The sequence below is a fragment of the Penicillium crustosum genome, assembly GCF_028827405.1.
Source record: "Penicillium crustosum strain IBT 35664 chromosome Unknown utg000001l_segment0_segment0, whole genome shotgun sequence".
Lineage (NCBI taxonomy): Eukaryota > Fungi > Ascomycota > Eurotiomycetes > Eurotiales > Aspergillaceae > Penicillium > Penicillium crustosum.
Window position 1 is genome coordinate 5125436 of NW_026623122.1, and position 18457 is coordinate 5143892.

Genomic DNA, 18457 nt, shown 5'->3' on the forward strand with positions numbered 1-18457 from the left:
GTAGGGCATCTAATTATTGTATGAAGTACCATGCATTCATCTATCATCTGAATCCAAGTCGTGCTCCTCGTCACCTGTGCTTGTGTCCGCTGGCAGGATCACTATCCAGTGAAGCTTATTGACCTTTTTCGCTTCCTTTTGGTCTCTCTTGGCTTGTATTTTCTCTCTTTTGTCGCTTTTTTGGGACAAGGTGTCTTCCCTGTCTTCCTCCAGCTCGGCCAACTTCCTCTCCAACGACCTCAGCTTTCGCAGCAATTCCCGCCCAGTTTTACTTTCATCTGGCTGTCTTGGATTCAGGCACTGCATTCTTTCCTTGATATCCTCTATGTCGTCTTTTAAGTCGGCGACTGCGTTTTCCACCTTGCGCTCATTCCGTCGGCTTTTCTTGTCTTTCTTCTCTTTCTCGCCTGCTTTCTTATACCGCCTCTCCTCTTTTTCCAATTTTTCAAGTTGCTTTTTCTCTGCCTTTTGCGCAGAGTAAGCTCCCCATTTCTTCATCCAGTTGTCCTCATCGATAGGAGCTGCCAATTCATCGAAGCTTAGAGACATCACGCGATCACCCAGAGCCGCCATTCTGGTTACGAGGGGGCTCTGACTTTGACTCTCATCCCGACCAACAAGTGCCCGATATTGCTCTGCTGAAAAGACCCTTGAGTCTCGCACTCCAACTAGCGAAAGCATCTTATCAGTTTTGACAACTCTGACCAAGAGTCCCTTTGGATTGAAAATGACCTCATTGGCCTTCTTCAAATACTGCTTGGTCCGTACAGCCGAGACACCCGCACTGCCTAAGCTTGTGGCAACCTGCAGTCCACTCCCGACTATCTGGGCTGTTGCTAGCGGGACAAAGCCAACAAGCATAGCGATTTTGTTGGTCGCTTGCAGAGCGGGGTTGGCTAAAAACGCTTCGTTGAGGCCATCGATGAAACAGAGGAGGTCTTCTTGGGTCAGTCCGGTTTGGGCTTCAAGTTCTCTAGCCCGGGCTCTGGCGAAGGGACTCATATTGGCGCCGCCGAAAACTTTGGTAATCTCTGCTTGGGGTCAATATGGCTATTGGCGTTTGATGAGAGTGTACTTACGAGGTATCACGCATAGTTTTGCGCCCCGTGCAACGGGTTGCTGTTGAACAAAGTGGTTTTTATTCTGATCCGGGTACAAGGGTGGTGCTGATTGTTCTGTATTTGGATATTGAACCCATGGTTGCTGATATGTATCATCGGAACCTCGGTATGCTGAGGGGGGCCAATATTCAGGTTGTTGGTGTGGGTGATGAATAGGTCGGGATGAGGTGGCGTAATTTGGCTCGCGGTATGTCCATCCGTGTGTATTGTTTGAAACAACGTCGTCGTAGTGTAAACTAGGCGACGAAACTACATACGGCGGAGGAGATGAATGGGATTGACGTTGCGCCATGACAAAGGATTGTGTTTTTGGAGCTCGAAGTTATGGTAAAAGAAGGTGTTCATGCTTTCTTATATATGTTAGTACTAAAATGAAAAGAAATGCTTGACACTTAAGCCAATTCCCTCTTTTGGTGCATCTCGCGAGGAAGATCTATAACTTCCAATCTCCACTTCTCCGGGACCCACATCTCGCGGATTGCGCTCGATTTGGTTTAGCTTCTTCAGCCTCAAAAGGTCAGTCTCTGATTCTCCGACCTTCGACTTCATCTTCAGGCCTGGAACAACCCTCGTGTTACGATTGCTTGGTGTCCAGTTTCGTTTTCATATTTTCTGTTTCTGTTCGTGTCCCATATGAATATCATGGTCTCTGATGGAATATTTTAAGTGCGATCTGGTCATATATTATAAACTGTACAGATTACACGGCGATCACCTCCATTATAAACTAAGCTTATTCTTGTACAACAGAAGGTTAGTTAGCTAGCATTGCTTTTTCTTCTAAGTTCAGTAAACTCTTATCTCCTGCCTTGTCTCCCTAGCTCGGGATATACGACTTGTGTTAAGCATTTGTAGGCACATATCCACTCAGATGAAATTTTAGCATCTTAATGTTTGATATTTTGCCGCTGAATCCTGGTGAATGTTCCTATACATCCACAGTGATGACTCCATAGACGCCTGGCGAAGTCTATTCAAGGTTATTAGGAACTGCCCGGTATGAAGCATTCCAAGGTCCACATGTGCATGCATGTATTGACTTCAACATGGAAATTGCTAAAAAAAAAAAGGTCTCCCAAAAATACTCGGCTGTATAATCCGCATCATCTCAGGGCCTAATATGAGGTAATGTCTTCGAGGGCTTTAAACCTATAACCTTCAATGTCATATCCATCAGGTCGGTGGTCGGCGTTTCGGTGTCCGACCGACCCGGGAGCGAGGGCCCCTAACACCGACATCTCCAACGGAAATCGTTAAATATGGCTGAAACCAGGAAAATTGTAGATTTGTCGTGGCCAAGTGGAGGCCGATCCGCGAGGTATAATTTTTTTTTCAAAGAAAAATGTAGAAGCTAGGGGGGTGAACTAAAGTATAAGACTTGGGCGGATCTGTACTTCGCATATTGTGTGAACTACATACTCCAAGCCCAGGCTCAGTCCAAAAATAAGACAAATAATATTTCACAGAATCACATTCTTTACATTCTGAATCCAAGCAAGGAAATATATCTTGACACATCAAAGTTCGTTCTCCAACCTTCAGCCCTACAGCCAACTCTAACCCCCCCTCCCTAGAAGATGGCAGGACCCTATATGTCCAAAATAGCCTCAGTGGGAGGTCGACCAACAATCCCCCTCGATGTCCCAATATGTGCTGTCTTCCTCGCCCTTTTCATCACCGGTGGCGCCTGCCATATGACTCTGCTTCGCCGCAACTCCGCAAAAGGCCACAAATTCATTCCATCGGGCGCAACATTTGGATTCTGCATGTCGCGTATTGTCGCAAATATCATGCGCATCGCCTGGGCCTGTCACCCGACCAACGCTAGAATCGCCATTGCAGCACAGATCTTCGTTGCAGCGGGTGTGTTACTGCTTTTCGTCTTGAACTTGCTATACGTGCAGCGTATGTTCCGAGCTGTCTACCCAGTCGTCGGATGGTCCCGATCACTATCCTTGGCGTTCAAAGCATTGTATGCTCTGGTTGTCGTGACTATTATTATGGTCATCACTTGTGTTATTCAGAGTTCGTATACTCTCAACCCGAATACCCTTCGCATCGATCGCGATATCCAGCTTTACGGCCAGACCTACTTCGCCATCGTCTCGTTCCTACCGCTTCCTCTTCTCCTATCTATCCTCCTATCTCCGAACAGAAAGCAAATCCAACAGGTTGGTTCTGGTAGCTGGGTCGCCAAAGTCTTCATCGTCGGGCTTGCCGGCTCTTTGCTTTGCCTGGGCGCATCATTCCGTGCCGGTACCTCTTGGATGCCGCCTCGTCCTATCACCGACCCAGCTTGGTATCACAGCAAGGCCTGCTTCTATATCTTTAATTTCGCTATTGATATTTCGGTCGTGGCTATCTTCTTCGTCGGTCGTGTTGACCAACGATTCTGGGTTCCGAATGGAAGCTCAAAAGTACGCCACTACAGACGAGATGAGAATGGAGGTCATCTTCCTCTTCAAGCTCATGGCGAACGGGATATCGAGAGTAGCGGGAGTATTTTGTCCCAGAAGCTGGGTGAAGAAACAAAATAACCGGAGAGAAGATCATTGCATTTCAAGCTGTACATTATTCAAGCGCATAGGCTGTGTTTATGCGTTATAACAGTCGCGGATAGAGCGATATTCTATGTATATTAATATTAACAATAATCGTGCTGCTACTAGTACGAGTTTAGAGTGACTTGTCTTACTCTTCCACCTTTCTATCCATTAGATTTCTTCAACTTGTGTAAGAAATTTAGCATCTCTCTACGCTCCCGTATCCGTTCACTGGTTAAATTCTGTCAACTCTATTTGGGAGATGCTCTATAGAACCATTCACAAGATGCAAAGGGCGTATTTATTGACACTCGGGTAGATTAGTTCACTCGCATCAGATCATACGTCTTAACAAGCGCAGCCCACAGGCAACCTTGGCAGACCCTATTCAGTAATGATATGCTGGACAGAAACTCTCAGACAGCCAGCCGTAGCCGTTGCTTGGTGCGACTTTTTCTCAGATCTGAAACTCTAGTTGTCTATCGGGTGATGTGTATTTTAAGGTTCAAACCGTATCACTCCTACGAATACTTGTTCGTGCACGGTGTTCCTCACATAGAGATCGAGTATAAGGCAGTGGTAGCACAACACAACCGTTTCTCTGGCATCAAGTGATGCGATGGGCGGATTTCGACAAATAGTTCGCGGAATATAAGTCCCAAGTTTCTTCGGAAGGGCAGTTCTTAGTTTCCACGCTGATGATCCGAATGTCAAGTTCTCAGTTCATTCTCAAAGGATATGCCATTTCCCAATTAGGAATATCCCGATCCCAATGAGCCTGCGAGATTCCAGGATATTGTTACTGGGTATATTTGTCACGGTTATGGTTCTGATATTTCGCAAATTAATAGATGATTCGTCGCGCATACCCTTTCATTTCTATATGTATAAGTCCCACATGTGAGGGGGATAACTATAGCGGCCTTGAAAATCACTAGTCCACACTTCGCTTAACCCCACCAAGACTTAAAAGCCTCAAAGTCAGGGGCAATAACACACATCCCCCTTCTATACGACCCTGTAAGACACCACTAACTTAAGTGAGCCCTAGCCTAAAGATCTAAGTGGACTCGGTTGCTTGCCCAGCCGGCCAAACCGGCAATTCGCCCCGCTAGCAACTGGAAGCCAAGCACGTTAAGCTTCATTCGATCATTTCGAAGAGCACTACGAAGTGCTAGTTAGTGATGGTAATTTAAATATCCAACTTTAGTCTGTGGCTAAAGTACCACAGGACCCTGCACTAACATGCGAGTTGACCGCACGAATCTTCTTTCTTGGGAGATCAAATATTTCCCTACCAGGAGCTCAACAAACGTCGGGATTGTATAACTTTCGCCATCATGACTACTGCAGCCGTCGCCGGCGGATACTGGACCTTTGAAAATTATGGCCCCATAACAACAACATTCACCCCGGCGCCCAGCTGTACTGCGACGGACAGACTCTCCCTAGCCCTAATCGATGACTATATGACCCAAGTCCAATTCCAAGTCGCCTGTCCTACACCAACGAGCGACTGGGACTGTATGCCGCCAGGCACGACGACATCGGCAACTTGGTACGATGAGAAAAAATGGGTCGCTTCTGCTGGATACTACTCGCCGGGATTGTACTGTCCATCCGGCTGGGAGACGATTGGCATGGCTGCGCGCGATGGTGAGTCGCTGAGTACTTCAGGATTCTTGACCACCTCAGAGCGTAAGATCCCGTCTTATGAGGAGCCTGTGACACTATTGGCGAGTTTGTTGGAGCCGAGTCAGACGATAGCGCTTTGCTGTCCCAGGTAAGTCGACATCGCTTTTGATTACAACGAACCTAGGGCTTGAGCTAATTCAATCTCTAGCTCCATGACGCCAAATGGTCTTGGCCAATGTATCGCTCAAGTCCCAACCTACAAGCCCAGCGTCGGTTGTGAGGTCTACGTGGATAGTGATTACAGTTGGGAGAAGGTAACCTGGACACATGTGTACTCCGACATCACGAAGACAGATACCTACGATGTGAACTCATTTGTGAGCGCTACTACGTCGACTTCGTCCACCTCCTTTCCTCCTGGAGCCGAGAGTGTACTGACGGCTATCTCGTTTGTGCCTATGATTACTATGGTGCATCATCTGTCCGATTTGGAGGCAGTCGGGGTTGCGGTTACGTCTACCAGTGCCAAATCTACTGGGACTGGGGCTGGAACTGGCACTGCTAGCTCCGAGGCTATGGGGACTGCTGCTTCTACGTCGAACGCTGCGTATAGAGTCGGTGGTAGAGCGTCTTCCTTGGATGGATTTGGTGCGGTTATCGGGGGGTTGACAGTTGCGGTGGCACTAGGCGTGACTATGATTATCCTGTAATAGATATTCGGTAATGTAAAATTCAAGATTCAATAATGTTCTTTATGTAAGGGAGGTACAGAGTAGGCTTTCTATCTCCTGCAATGAGTCCCGTCTGGAGGTCACACTAGACATCAAGTATAGTACGTTTCTAAGGGCCCTGAAATGCACCTTGAATTCGTCCCCTCCAACGGCAATATTCTGCTGCGGTCCTTTAACAGCAGTAGAGGTAGGTGTAGCCTGAAACACCTTCCATCAAAGCTCGTGCACATCAAAATTATATCCTACGCACGTGACATTGAGATGACCAAGATTTTAATAAATAGCTTGATTTAATTCGACAAAATCGAATCGCTGCAAGAATGACCGGATGGATTTGTTCGTTGGGCCGTGCATTGGGCCGCACGTTGAGGGAGTTGGCGCAGCTCTCCCAAAAGGTAGAGTAGAGCAGGTTCGTGATTGGAGGAGTTTTTCATGGGTTATTTGAGCTCAATCATAGCGACCTGGCGGTGCGGAATATTTCGGCAAGAATGCTGTCACTTTATCTTCTACTCGATGTAGAGAAGCCCGACGGAGGACTTTTCGAGACACAGAAAAGATCAATTGCACATATACTTAGATCCCCTAGGGCTCGGACATTTTTTGTGCTATCAGCCCTAGATCGGCAAGACTTTGGATTATCCCTTGCCTGTTTAACCAGTACCTTGTTCCGGTAAAGTTCAGGCGACCATTTTCTGGCGTCGAGCTTCAGCGTTGCTGATACTGATCAGTGGTTTCGGAAACGTCTAATCTCAAATGATGAACTTTTCAAGGCAGAAGCTAGACCACTAGACCACAAGGAGACATCGAGCAATGATGAGAAGACCCTTACTAGCCGTGATGAGACGCCTAATCTCGATGGAAGTGCGGACACTAATAAAGCTGCAAGCTGCCATTAATCATCTAGTGCCAGTTATTAGCAAAATAATATTGAATTCGGGCCATTTAAGGCGTATGTCTGAGGTCCTAGCGATACCAACGATAGAGCCCTGTTACCTCAATTAACTAGACCAAGGTACTAACAATCCGGAATATACACTGCCCCCAGCGTATCCCTATCGTCTCATGGAACCGGGTCTTGCAAATGGTCTTTTATTTTCATGATTGGTATCAACAAGTGGCCAGGCATCGAACCATACAGAATTAAGTAGGCGAGAGCCCTGTTCGATTGCAACCCCCATTCTCCGCCAGTCCAATTGCCTCTCGAAGGACAAAAATGAAATCTATCAAAGGAAATAGTCAGGTGTGCGTCTCGATACCATAGGTTCTCCCGCCCGGGGGCAAGGGTCGAATTGTAGGCTAGATAATGTCAGTTAGATATCCAATAAGTGATGAACTGTACAGGTGTGCTCACAATGTGTATTTCAAATGCTCGTCAATCTCCATAATAGCGGCCTGGTTGCCGCAGCGGTAACAGTAATTTGGTGCTGTAGTCGGGTTAGTGCCTTGATCTATCAAGTCTTGCGACGCAAAACATACCTGAGAAAATAGTGACCACGTTTCGATCCTGCGACCAGTTATATCCTTCCATCACCAATTGATGGGCACGTGCCACAAGAGTCAAGCCGTTGTTGTGGTTGAAGGCTTCGGAGATGTCCTGTCCGAACGTGTATCCTGCACCACGGGGAGAGATTCCCCATCCGCATCGGTCATCGGGATCACTCCAGAGCAAATCACACATAGGACCCTCGTGGGGAACTTCTTGGATGCGATCAAGTGACCGGATGTTGTCGAGAGTGTCAATGGACGGACTCAGTCCACCATGAAGACAGAAAATCTGGTTTTCGATGAGAGCAGTGAGGGGAAGGTAGTCGAAAAGGTCGGTGAAGTATTTCCACACATTGGCATTGCCGTATTTGCGGAGACATTCGTCATAGAATCCGTAGACCTGTGTGATCTGTCGGGACTCGTGGTTTCCACGGAGAATGGTAATACGCTGAGGGTAACGGATCTTCAGGGAGACCAGGAGGGTCACTGTCTCAACTGAGTAATAACCACGGTCGACGTAGTCACCTATATTAAGAAAAAAATTAAAAAACGTTACCCCACAACGCGTTGATCCGACCGTCGCCCACTCACCCATGAAGAGGTAGTTTGTATCCGGGTTAGGGCCACCAATGCGGAAAAGCTCCATTAAGTCGTGGAACTGTCCGTGTATGTCACCGCAGACTGTCACTGGGCATTTCTGTTCGAATAGGTCAGTGGGCTGGGCGGGCAAAACAACAACCCGACCGAGAAACATACCACTGGCTGCACATTGGATTCCTCCTGCAATACCTCTCTTGCCTGGAAGATACATAGATGATCAACTTGAGCTCTTCAATATCAATCTGTCAAAATAATGAACCCACCCGATCGCACAGCCGTCGCACATCTTCCTCCGCTAATTGCTTGCAAGTCATCAAACTCTCAATCCAGCCGTCCAGAGTCGGTATGGACCCCGGGTCGCTTGTTGGCGACAGGTGGTGTGGCTCGGGGGACCGTGCAGTATCGATTTCCATGTTGGTATCCATTGCGTCGGTGTGCTCAGCTGGCTGAAAAGGAGGGGCCAGCTGGGGAGGGGCGGTCTCGTGAGAAAACAACGGAATTCGTGGATGGGCGCAGGTATCGTGGGGTTTGGGGAAATATGTGGAATAATTACGCTCCAGATGGAAATTCAATTAAAAGGCAACTTCCCAAGATTGATTCAAGGGATAAGGGGATGGGATTTGGGAACGCGAGAAAGGGAGAAGAGATGGGAGTTCGGGAAGGTCAAGTTGAGAGTGGTGAACAGATGCGCCACACTTCAGCCACACACCGCTTTCTCCAGGACTCCCTACGTAATTCAAAGTTATCAACTACACTATTTGTACAGAACTACTACAGGGTTTATATCTTGATTATTGTTGGTTTGTGTAAGAACCCCGACAAGGCAATAAAATAGGTGCATAGGAGGACGTTCCACACAATGCAATCAAAAACGTACGGCAGGAAAGTAATCAAAAAGGGCCATTGGGATAACTATGGCTGTAGCTTCTTGTTATTATTGTCAGTGTTGAAATAAATTAAAGTCGTTTAAGAACAAAGAATCTTTTTCTTCTTTGTTCCCGTCTCACTTGCTCGTCACTCGTTAGATGATATCCCCGCCAAATCCACCTCCAAACCCACCAAAGCCGCCCCCACCTCGTCCATTATTGCCGAAAGGTCCTCGATTACGACCAACAGGTGGCTCCCCAGGTCCTACGGGATCATATCTTGCACCGGGAGGCACACGGGGGTCATATCCACCATTGCCACCTCCTCCGCCGAAGAGAGGATCATCAAAGGTAGGATGCATACCCCCGCCACCTGGACCAAAGCCAGGGCCCATAGATCCGCGCAAAGGATCATTGGGACCAAGTCCTGCTGGATAAAGATCTCGTTCTCCGATGTTGTACGGACCTCTGCCTCCAAGTCCTCCTGGATATCCTCGCGGGGGCCGGTTGATCTCAAACTCATCTTCGAACCCGGGCGGGGCAAAGTCTGGTGGGTTGGAGCGACGAGGAGCTGCCACTAGGGGATCATCAAACGGACGTGGACGGGCAGGCTCGGGGAGGGAGCCATCCTGGGGAATATCCGGTTGTCTCTCTTCTTGTGGCCATGCTCTGGGTGGTTGGCTTGGATCTTCATACCCCTCTTTGTACAAACCGGGCGCGAGTTTCTGGATCACGTTGATTTTGAACAAACCGACCAAATCGCCTAGTCGAGCCGGCGAGATAAACACATCTCGCAAGGACGCAGTGATGTTGTCTGAGGAAGATAGAGGGAGCGCGGAGGTGGAAATGTAATCTTTGTGGGGGATGTCGAACGAACTGGTCCGGTCATCGCCCAAGGCCAGTGCAAATATCACTGCATTATTTCCCAGCCGACTCACTTTGAGTAGATACTGCATCGAAGACTGCGCATGTGCGTACCGAAAGGCAAATGTATCGTTAGCGTTCCATTCTGCGGGGAGGGAAGGTGTATCTGTAGATGTTTCTGAAAAAGTTAATAGGAATATCCGATGCGATCAGAGGATACCTGACATACCTAAGTTGTGGTCTTCACCGAGACCGACTAGTCTGAAATCAACCGCTACCATGCATGCATGGCCGATCAAAGCCACAGCCTCGTATGGTGTTTTGAGACTCGGCTGTCTGTCCCCTGCGGGTTGGATAGCTCTGACAGCAAGGTCGAGGATATTATCCTGGCGAAGGGCATCCGCTGGAGCCATTTTTGGCAGATTTTGTATATTTCAGACGTGCAATATTAGATAGCAGAGAATCTGACAAATATTAGGAGATGCGGGTGTGATGATGCGGCTCACTGATGCCCAAGGTGACCTCACCTGGAGCTAGCCGCCTTGGGAAAGATGTGGCGTCGGAACAAGGATCACCCGTTCTAGCTATCTGCCCCACTTGCCTTTTCTATTTTTGGCCAAGCGGAGAGCTGCATACAAAACATACAAGGAACAAACACTCTCAGGTTCATGAAAAGAATAATTTGATTGACAAGAAGCTTCCCCTCTATAACATCGACTTCGGGAAATCCTTCATCGCCTGCCTCACACCCAAGTCTGCCAAAATTTCCTCAGTTCCACCCAAGATGGCATCGAACTTATATGTGCGATGGAACATTTCAATGACCTTGCCCATTCCTGACTGAGTGATACCACGACCACCAAAGATGTTCGTGGCTAGACTGGCAATCTCACCTGCGGCTTGTGTGCAGTGTGACTTGAGCAGTCCGATAGGTCCACCAAGATGTTTCGCTTGCTGGGCGTATGTCATGTTGCACATCTGGTAGGCAATGGATTCAAGCCACGCCTGGTTAGATTCAGCTAGGGAGATCATGCGAGCGATCCTGTCGAGTGTTAGAAGAGAAATAAGGGCAACAACTCATCCAAGATACTCACTTTTGACGAATAACAGGCTGTTCAATCAACTTCTTGCCAAAGACAATGCGTTGGTTGGACCATTTCAGGGTCTCTTCCACAATCATCATTGACATGCGTACCACAGCAGCAACCATCATAAACCGCTCGTGGTTGAAGTTACTCATGATAACCACGAAACCTTTGTGCTCCTCGCCTAGGAGATTCTCAACCGGAACCTTGACATTCTCGAACTGCACGAAAGCAGTGGCAGCGGCAGTTGAATATGAAGTCTTGATTTGCTTGGTCTCCACACCCTCACCTCGAGGAATCAAGAGCACCGAGAAGCCCTTCTCGGTACGGCAGCCAGTTACAAAGTAATCCGCAAACATGCCATTCGTGATCCATTTCCTATGCCATGTTAGCGCAAATCCCTTAACTCAACCAACAATTGTGACGCGACTGACTTTGTTCCATTGACAATATAATGTTTCCCATCAGGAGTCTTCTCTGCAGTGGTCTTCAGGCCCGCCACATCGCTACCAGCAAAGGCCTCGGTGATAGCCAAACACATCTTCTTCTGACCCGACAAGACCTCATCATTGAGGCGCTCCTTGAGTACAGGATCATGCAACCATTGTTGGACAGCTGTCAAACTAATAGCCATACCGGCCATATTGCCATCCTGGAAGCCTCGGGCATTGGCACGGACTAACTCCTGTACTATAATCATATCGTGGAGATAATCAAACTCCTTTCCATCCACAACCCCACCAAGCAAGGTACGGTTGTGCAGATGCTTTCCGGGACCCAGACGCATAGCCAGAATGTTCGTCTCGGCCATGCGGTTGATTAGCTCTTGGCTGATGTAGGTGCCATCCTGCTCTTTCTCTTGCGCCTCGGGCGTCACATATTTATCTGTGAACACTCGGATGGCCTTCTGCAGGCGTCGGTGGGTCTCCTTGTAGTAAGGGGACTTAAATTGGGGTCGTAGCCATAGGGGTTCTGCATAGGGCACGGGGCTCAAAGCTCCTGGGACAGGCACGATGACCTCGGGTTTTTCGCCTTCAACAACACCGATGCAAAGCTGGTCACGGTATTTCTCCAGCACTTCCTGGCGGTGCAGGTTGTAGAAATCGGATGTTGCGTCCTGGCCAGCAACTTGAGCAAGCACGACGGCACCACCGGGGTGGGCGTCGGCAAAATCAGTTAGATCATAGACTTGGTGGTCGATGATGCACCAGAGGGAATCCTCGGTGTTATGCTTTGCGATCTCCGCACGTGTGAGAGTTTCTGATGGCATATTTGGGTATGAATGAAGGGGGAGAAGAAAGGTGGGCTACAAGCAAATACCCCAGATTATAAGTCGCCAATCATGCAACTGTTGTTTCAAATTGAGCCGAGGCCCGAGAAATGTGATGTCAGCGTCGTCGGTTCTCTTGGCTACAACCCCAACAGTCTACCAACGAGGACCTCGGGATCAGCTTCCGATTACTAGTCGGCCCTATACGATGTATAATTAAATGTTTTCGCCAATAGCAGGCTGTTGAATTGAAATCACCAAGGGCGTTTATAACTCGCACGACCCACCTGTGTGGACTTGCCCACCTGCCGGTGTCATCGGTACGTGTCAGTTTTAGCTTCAACTAGTCCTAAACGGAGGAACATAACATAGCATTACTACTCCGTAAATACAATGTATATCATTTGAGGCTGAGAAAAATCAAATAGGAAAAGGCCTCTTTCAATGCATCAGAGGCTATCATAGTGGTTGGACCAAATGTGTTTCTAAAATATATATATCTCAAATCAATTGGGAGTGTATTCATGAGCACGTATTGACATTTCCTATGTTTACAAGCCGTTAATAATCTCCTTTCGAACGACCAGCCTTGATATCCTTCATTGCCTGCTCCATTAACCATGCACAAACAGGCTGCGCATCTTTTCCAACCCGCCAACTGCCTAGCACAACACCGTGCTGTTCAAGCACTTCGCTCGCGCGATCCCAACGACGTCTCCAAAGCTCTTCGCGCTTATTTGGGAGAGGCGCAGGCGGCAACCCCGACTCATTGGACCCTACTCTCCTAAGTGACTGGTTGGACGAGGAATTTCGTGGCCCAGAGGCGGATCCCGATAAGTTGAGCCGGTCGCTTGCATACTGGAACCCCTGGTATGCGGCCTGGGCGGCTGCCGCTGGGTATGATTGAATGCCACCCGCAGGAGCCGGAGTCCGAGCCGGCGTGGTTGATGTAGTTGATACACTGGGGTCTGAACTGGTTGTTGATGACCCAGTGTTTGTGCGACGTGGAGGGGGGCGAGGCGGTGGTGGCTTGGTGCGTGTAGCTTGCGATTGATTCTGAACACCTGCAGAACCATCATCGAGGCCTTTGAGCAACGAAGAAGGAACTTCATTCGTTGGTGTCTCAGCGCTGCTCTGAGGGGTTGAAGGTGAGGGATCCAGATCAATCAGTGAATCTGTCTTGGGAACTCCACGTCTGGGTGGCACAGGCGGGACTGGTTTGCGCTTGGGGGCCTCTTGCGCTGCCGCCGGTTTGGGTTCTTTTTCTGGCCCAGTGGAAGGTGTAGCAACGTTGCGCAGAGAGGATGGTCTGGAACTCTTCGCCAAATCAGCTGGCGTGGAAACCATGCGCAGTGCAGATGGTTTGATTGGTTTTGCTGGACGTGGTCGTGGAGTTGCAGGGTGTGTAAGCCCCGCTGGAGGTGGCTGATCGCCGATGATAAGATCTGTGAGATCAATCAGGTCTTCCAGGTCAAGGTCCTTTGGATCTGGTTCATGATGGGCTACGGGCACCGTAGAGTCAACAGTCGTGCCACCACGAGGCGGCAGTGTCGGTCTGTTGGAGGCGGCATCCGAGTGGTCCACGACATTTGGTGAACTGTGACTGCGTTTAGACTGGTCAAGATGACCCACGGATTTGTCGAAGAACTTCTGGGTTTCTGAGGTCGTAACATCACGAATGAAGATGCCCAGGATCTGGCCAGGATTTGCCAACACAATTTCAGTGTAAACCTCTAGGTCAGCTTCACCACTGTCACCGACAAGGATGAATTTGCGTTCCGGGAAGTCGCGCAGGATTTGTTCTAATGAACCCCGTTTCCTCTCTGCGGTGGGCTCAAAGATTCCTTGAAGCATGCCCGAGTACTGTTTGAGATGGAAGGAGCCCGGAGGTAGTCCCACCATTTTGAAGTACCGCTCAAGCAAAGGGTACAACTGCCAGGGAGCATTCGACACATAGTGAATTTGCACACCCTCATTGGCCAGTTTGCAGTACCAGTCGCTGACTCCTTCGACTGTAAGTTCATTTAATTCCCGGACAAAGGTGTTGCGGAACATCTCTTTCGCTCCGCTGGCAATGGCTGAGTGCTTGACTGTATCATCGATGTCACTGATCAAACTGATTCCAACCGGATCAATGACCTCAATCGGCCTGGCAACAGACAGGTCCTCGGATGCCAAGACACGAATATGCGTTGGAACGAAAGGTAGTGTAGCGCGAAGAGTAAAATGGCCTGATTCATCCGTCAAGATATTTCGAGACTTGCTTTCATCGTCGTTGAAAAAGAACACTGTCACTGGCATGCTGCCAACGGGATTGGTCAAGAACGGACGAAGTCTTTCCATCAGGTGCGCATTCGCTATAGATAATTCATCTTTACTCATTGGTGCAGTAGGTTGGTGTGTCTGCTCCGCGTTCGAGCCTTTCCAAGCCGGGTCCGCTTCCTTCTCAGCATTAGCGACTAATGTTTGGATTTCCTTGTCGATGTATTCATCATCTCCCTTCCCAGAATTCTTGTCGTTGTTTTCATCATTTGCAGTTCCAGTTGGTGCAGAGATCCCGCTCAGCTTCCTGGCCAGAGCAATCATCAACCGGTGCTTTCGGCTCATCGGTCCCCGACCAGGAGAATAGATCCAGCCACGCACATCAACAGCCACGACTGCATCTTCAGTCTCCGATGCATCCCAATTAGGCGATGAAAGACCGTCATCCTCATGCGTTACACCCCGGTAATCATCGATAGTTTCCGACCACGAGTCACGTCGCGGACGGGTGCTGGTACCGGTATTCTTCTTCTCTGCCAATTTCCTGGCATAACTGGGGAAGACCACCATCTCCTCATCGCCTGACCGTGCAATTTCGACATCTGGGAATGCGCCTGGGGTATTGTAGTAGTCCTCATCGTGTTCATTCCTCTGTCCCGACCATTGTGAGGTATAGGTTTGGCGTAGCTCATTGGCCGCTTTGAAATATTCGTAGACCTTCTTCCGGCGGCTACCAGGGGCAGAAGCGCCATCACCGCTACCTGGCCCCCATGTCGATGAAAGTCCAGATTGCGACATCGAGTCTATGGTTTTGTCCTTCGGTCCGTGGCGGGGCTCTCGGATCGACTTCGGGTATCTTGTAGCTGGCTTGTTACCGGCTACTGTAGTAGATTTCCACGGCCTTGACTGTCGCCGGGTTCCGAGAAGATAAGTCACAAGTCGTCCGCCAAGTCTGCTATCGCGTGTAGCGAGTCGCGCTTGTCGCTGGACAATCGCTCGGTAGACTCGCGATTGGGCCCGGTGTCGGAGTGCGGGCAGGGTTTCGTGCCGGATGCCCCAGAGACGGGTTTGAGCTCGTCTGGTTCCGTGTGCGCCAATGATCAAACGAAGTATACGTGAGAGCCTACTTGGTCGAGGTTCGCGGGGGAAGGAAGGGAAAAGGGTGGTAGGCGGGCGTCTGAAGAGGGAGATCCTCGACCGGAGGATTGGCCAACGGAAACGTGATTTGGGCGCCAGGATCTCGTGTGGTATGATGTACGATCTGGGTAAGAGTATTCCGAGAGCAAAAAAAGCCTAGTTGAGTATGGAGCAAGGCTGTAGAAAGTTGATTCGCTGCGGGGAAGAGATCGACCATGACGATGATTATTCGGATGCTCTCACCGCGTTGCGACCGAACATTCTGGTATTATATTGAAGTATACTACTTTTGTTCCTTTTTTTTTGTGTTTAAACTACCAGGAATAATCATCTACCAAATCATTAAGCATTTATCCTGCTGGTTGTACGGATTAGAGGGGCAGCTTATGCGTAAATATGAGCCTATATGGAGGCAGAAGCAGAAAGTGCTTTGCATCGATGGAATATATTTTTGATCTATAATCTAGCCATAAAACCTCTCGCTCTTTGAGATCTGATAAAAGGAATGGTATATTAATACACAAGAGCTACCAAGCGCCAATTATGCACTGTCCTCGGTGTAGTTCACTTTCTTCGCACGTGAACTTCGTCGAGAAAGTAACATCGAAGCCGGAGAACTATCGAGTTCCGCTGAAATCTCTTCTGTGTTTGTAGTCTCTTCAGACTCTGAGGTGGACTCAATCACTGGAGCCTTGCGCTTCCGAGACCTGCTCATAGGAGGCGTGCGTTTCGTGGCCCGGGCGGGTTTCTTTACTGGCGTTTCTATCTTGATGGGTGTATCTAGGGGAGCATCGCCTGCGATAGACTCAATCTTGCCCTTTTTGGTGGCGTTTTTCTTGGGACTTGGTGTAGCTTTAGGCTTCACGATTTTCTTTGCCGGTCGGAGCCATTCTTCCATGCCCTCGGGCCAGTAGACTCGACCATCCGGTCCACCCATTCCGACTTCTTCGTCTGGGATGGTGCGAGGCGGTGGTATTGAGCCTTCGAGGTCCACGAAGCCCCCGTTCTTCTTGGATTTTTTGGGTGGTTTGAATGGTTGGTTTTCGTCAAGGCGCATGAAGGGTATAATTTCGTTCACAAGATTGTAGCCGGGGAGTTTGAAGTTTCTCATCAACTCAAATACGGCTTGTTCTTTGTCCTTGGCCTCAATCATCAAGTCCATGGTAGGCGGACAAGGGGGCAAAGTAGTAACTCGAGAACTGTGTTTGCGCCGTTGGCGTGGGGTGATGGCAGGTGAAGTTTGTTCGGAGTAATGCATCTTTTGAGTGATATTCTTCCGGGACCATGTTGCTGATATACGCTCGTAGAGAGGGATTATGTCCTCGGTTCCTTCTCGGACCTCATTGGCGTCAAAAATGATATTATGGTGGTGATAGTCGAGAACAAGAGGGATGTTGAGCTCCTCACAAATAGGCAGTAGATCATGAACAGACCAGCTCACGTCGTCATTCTCCAAAACCAACCGGTTTTTGATGTCCTGTGACAACATAGCATAGTTCGCTCGGAACCGATCTAGTGTGGCGGCCTTATCACCAAACACTCCACCCATATGAAGGATCATGACCGCGTCGCGGTCCTGTTGTGGGGGAGTTTGAGTAGCTGGAGCATCTCCGAGTGATACTCAAGATCGCGAACGGAGTTTTCGATGACTTCTTTCCTCGGTGATCCAAATTGAGTGAATTGGCCAGGGTGAACCGACACTCGGTGTCCAAGTTCTGCAACCACATGCCCTACATCTGCCAGCGCCTCCGAGGCGAACGGCGCCAGCTTATAGCCATATTCTTTGTGACTGGCAAATGGGAACATCTCACTGCTGAGTCGCATGAACTTAATGCCATATTTGTCGTTCCACCGAATAATTTTCACCAAATCTCGCACATTCGCCAATGCCAACCCTTCAACGAAGGCTTGTCCGCGTGCAATATCGGCTGGTTGGTCGCGGTCTGGACGATTCTTAATCGGGTGTGTGGGCTCATTGGGATCTTGGAGTGGGTGCCGATTTTCGAGTATAGAGGCGATTCGACATGTTCGAGAACAGAATACGGAAGGGGTTGAATAGCGAAGGTACGTGTTTAGACAAGCCTGTTCAGGTCAGAATCTAGGGTCACCGATGAGAGTAATATCGTGTTCAACACAGCGCAACTCACATATCCTAATCGGCCTTTCCAGGGAAGAGGAAGGTAACTACTATTCACCGGAGGTGGTCGGCCGAGTGCCTCTTTTAGCTCTTCCACATCAACAGGGATGTCCTCATCTGACTCTGGGTCCAATGCAGCCTCTGCCTGACCAGCAGGTAAGGGTATATCTCCATTAAGGATATCCGCCGGCTTCGCCTCAGGCCCAGGCGTCTCAGTCGCCCTGACCATGTCTTCTAGATCCCGAGCGCTGGATTTTCGGCCAGGACCTTGTGAATATGCACGTGATGATGTAGACCTCGCTATGTTAAGGGGATGCGCAACAATTTTAGACGGGAAGGACGAGAAGCGGAGAGCGCAGTGAGCCGCATGATGGGCATTATGGATTGGGGCGAGTGATCTGGTTCTCGCCACGGGCACGAATTCAGGGATACTCAATGACGTATGTCGACCCTGTTGAGTAGCTTCCAAGGAATTGACACGGATAGACAGACCCTGCAGCAGTCGAGGAAAAGATCGACCCATTCAGCGGACTTTTGGAGGTAGGCCAAGGAATGTTGGGGTTTGGAGGAGTTCGTGAGGGCGGGATGTTGTATAACACGCGCTAATCAACGCGACTCACCGTTCACCGCGCTGGACCTATCAACCTCATTAATCCCATCACCCTCAACGTCATCAACATCAAAATTTCAACTTGATATAATCATATTTGCCATCACTTCC

At 49.1% G+C, this 18457-nt stretch overlaps 8 protein-coding genes across 8 annotated transcripts; 2 read left to right on the forward strand and 6 right to left on the reverse strand.

Annotated features, from left to right (window-relative positions):
• Positions 1 to 36: 36 nt before the first annotated feature.
• On the reverse strand, positions 37 to 1002 carry N7487_001915 (uncharacterized protein; the record flags this gene model as incomplete). The annotated part of the gene is made up of 1 exon (XM_056869663.1): positions 37 to 1002. The coding sequence occupies one exon, from the start codon at positions 1000 to 1002 to the stop codon at positions 37 to 39; it is 966 nt and encodes a 321-aa protein (XP_056734447.1).
• Positions 1003 to 2698: 1696 nt separating this feature from the next.
• N7487_001916 (uncharacterized protein) lies at positions 2699 to 3658 on the forward strand (the record flags this gene model as incomplete). The annotated part of the gene is made up of 1 exon (XM_056869664.1): positions 2699 to 3658. One exon carries the CDS (start codon positions 2699 to 2701, stop codon positions 3656 to 3658), a length of 960 nt encoding a protein of 319 aa, XP_056734448.1.
• A 1346-nt stretch (positions 3659 to 5004) lies between these two features.
• N7487_001917 (uncharacterized protein) lies at positions 5005 to 6009 on the forward strand (the record flags this gene model as incomplete). Its single annotated transcript, XM_056869665.1, has 2 exons — positions 5005 to 5447; positions 5508 to 6009. The coding sequence occupies 2 exons, from the start codon at positions 5005 to 5007 to the stop codon at positions 6007 to 6009; spliced, it is 945 nt and encodes a 314-aa protein (XP_056734449.1).
• A 1244-nt stretch (positions 6010 to 7253) lies between these two features.
• N7487_001918 (serine/threonine-protein phosphatase) lies at positions 7254 to 8540 on the reverse strand (the record flags this gene model as incomplete). Its single annotated transcript, XM_056869666.1, has 6 exons — positions 7254 to 7326; positions 7382 to 7454; positions 7507 to 8040; positions 8107 to 8212; positions 8272 to 8313; positions 8379 to 8540. The coding sequence occupies 6 exons, from the start codon at positions 8538 to 8540 to the stop codon at positions 7254 to 7256; spliced, it is 990 nt and encodes a 329-aa protein (XP_056734450.1).
• A 596-nt stretch (positions 8541 to 9136) lies between these two features.
• Positions 9137 to 10258, reverse strand: N7487_001919 (proteasome inhibitor PI31 family protein; the record flags this gene model as incomplete). The annotated part of the gene is made up of 2 exons (XM_056869667.1): positions 9137 to 10023; positions 10075 to 10258. 2 exons carry the CDS (start codon positions 10256 to 10258, stop codon positions 9137 to 9139), a joined length of 1071 nt encoding a protein of 356 aa, XP_056734451.1.
• Positions 10259 to 10550: 292 nt separating this feature from the next.
• N7487_001920 (acyl-CoA dehydrogenase family protein) lies at positions 10551 to 12200 on the reverse strand (the record flags this gene model as incomplete). The annotated part of the gene is made up of 3 exons (XM_056869668.1): positions 10551 to 10887; positions 10940 to 11308; positions 11365 to 12200. 3 exons carry the CDS (start codon positions 12198 to 12200, stop codon positions 10551 to 10553), a joined length of 1542 nt encoding a protein of 513 aa, XP_056734452.1.
• A 561-nt stretch (positions 12201 to 12761) lies between these two features.
• On the reverse strand, positions 12762 to 15260 carry N7487_001921 (phosphatidate phosphatase App1 family protein; the record flags this gene model as incomplete). Its single annotated transcript, XM_056869669.1, has 1 exon — positions 12762 to 15260. The coding sequence occupies one exon, from the start codon at positions 15258 to 15260 to the stop codon at positions 12762 to 12764; it is 2499 nt and encodes an 832-aa protein (XP_056734453.1).
• Positions 15261 to 16140: 880 nt separating this feature from the next.
• Positions 16141 to 18259, reverse strand: N7487_001922 (UV-endonuclease UVE-1; the record flags this gene model as incomplete). Its single annotated transcript, XM_056869670.1, has 3 exons — positions 16141 to 17175; positions 17235 to 17681; positions 17747 to 18259. The coding sequence occupies 3 exons, from the start codon at positions 18257 to 18259 to the stop codon at positions 16141 to 16143; spliced, it is 1995 nt and encodes a 664-aa protein (XP_056734454.1).
• Positions 18260 to 18457: the final 198 nt, after the last annotated feature.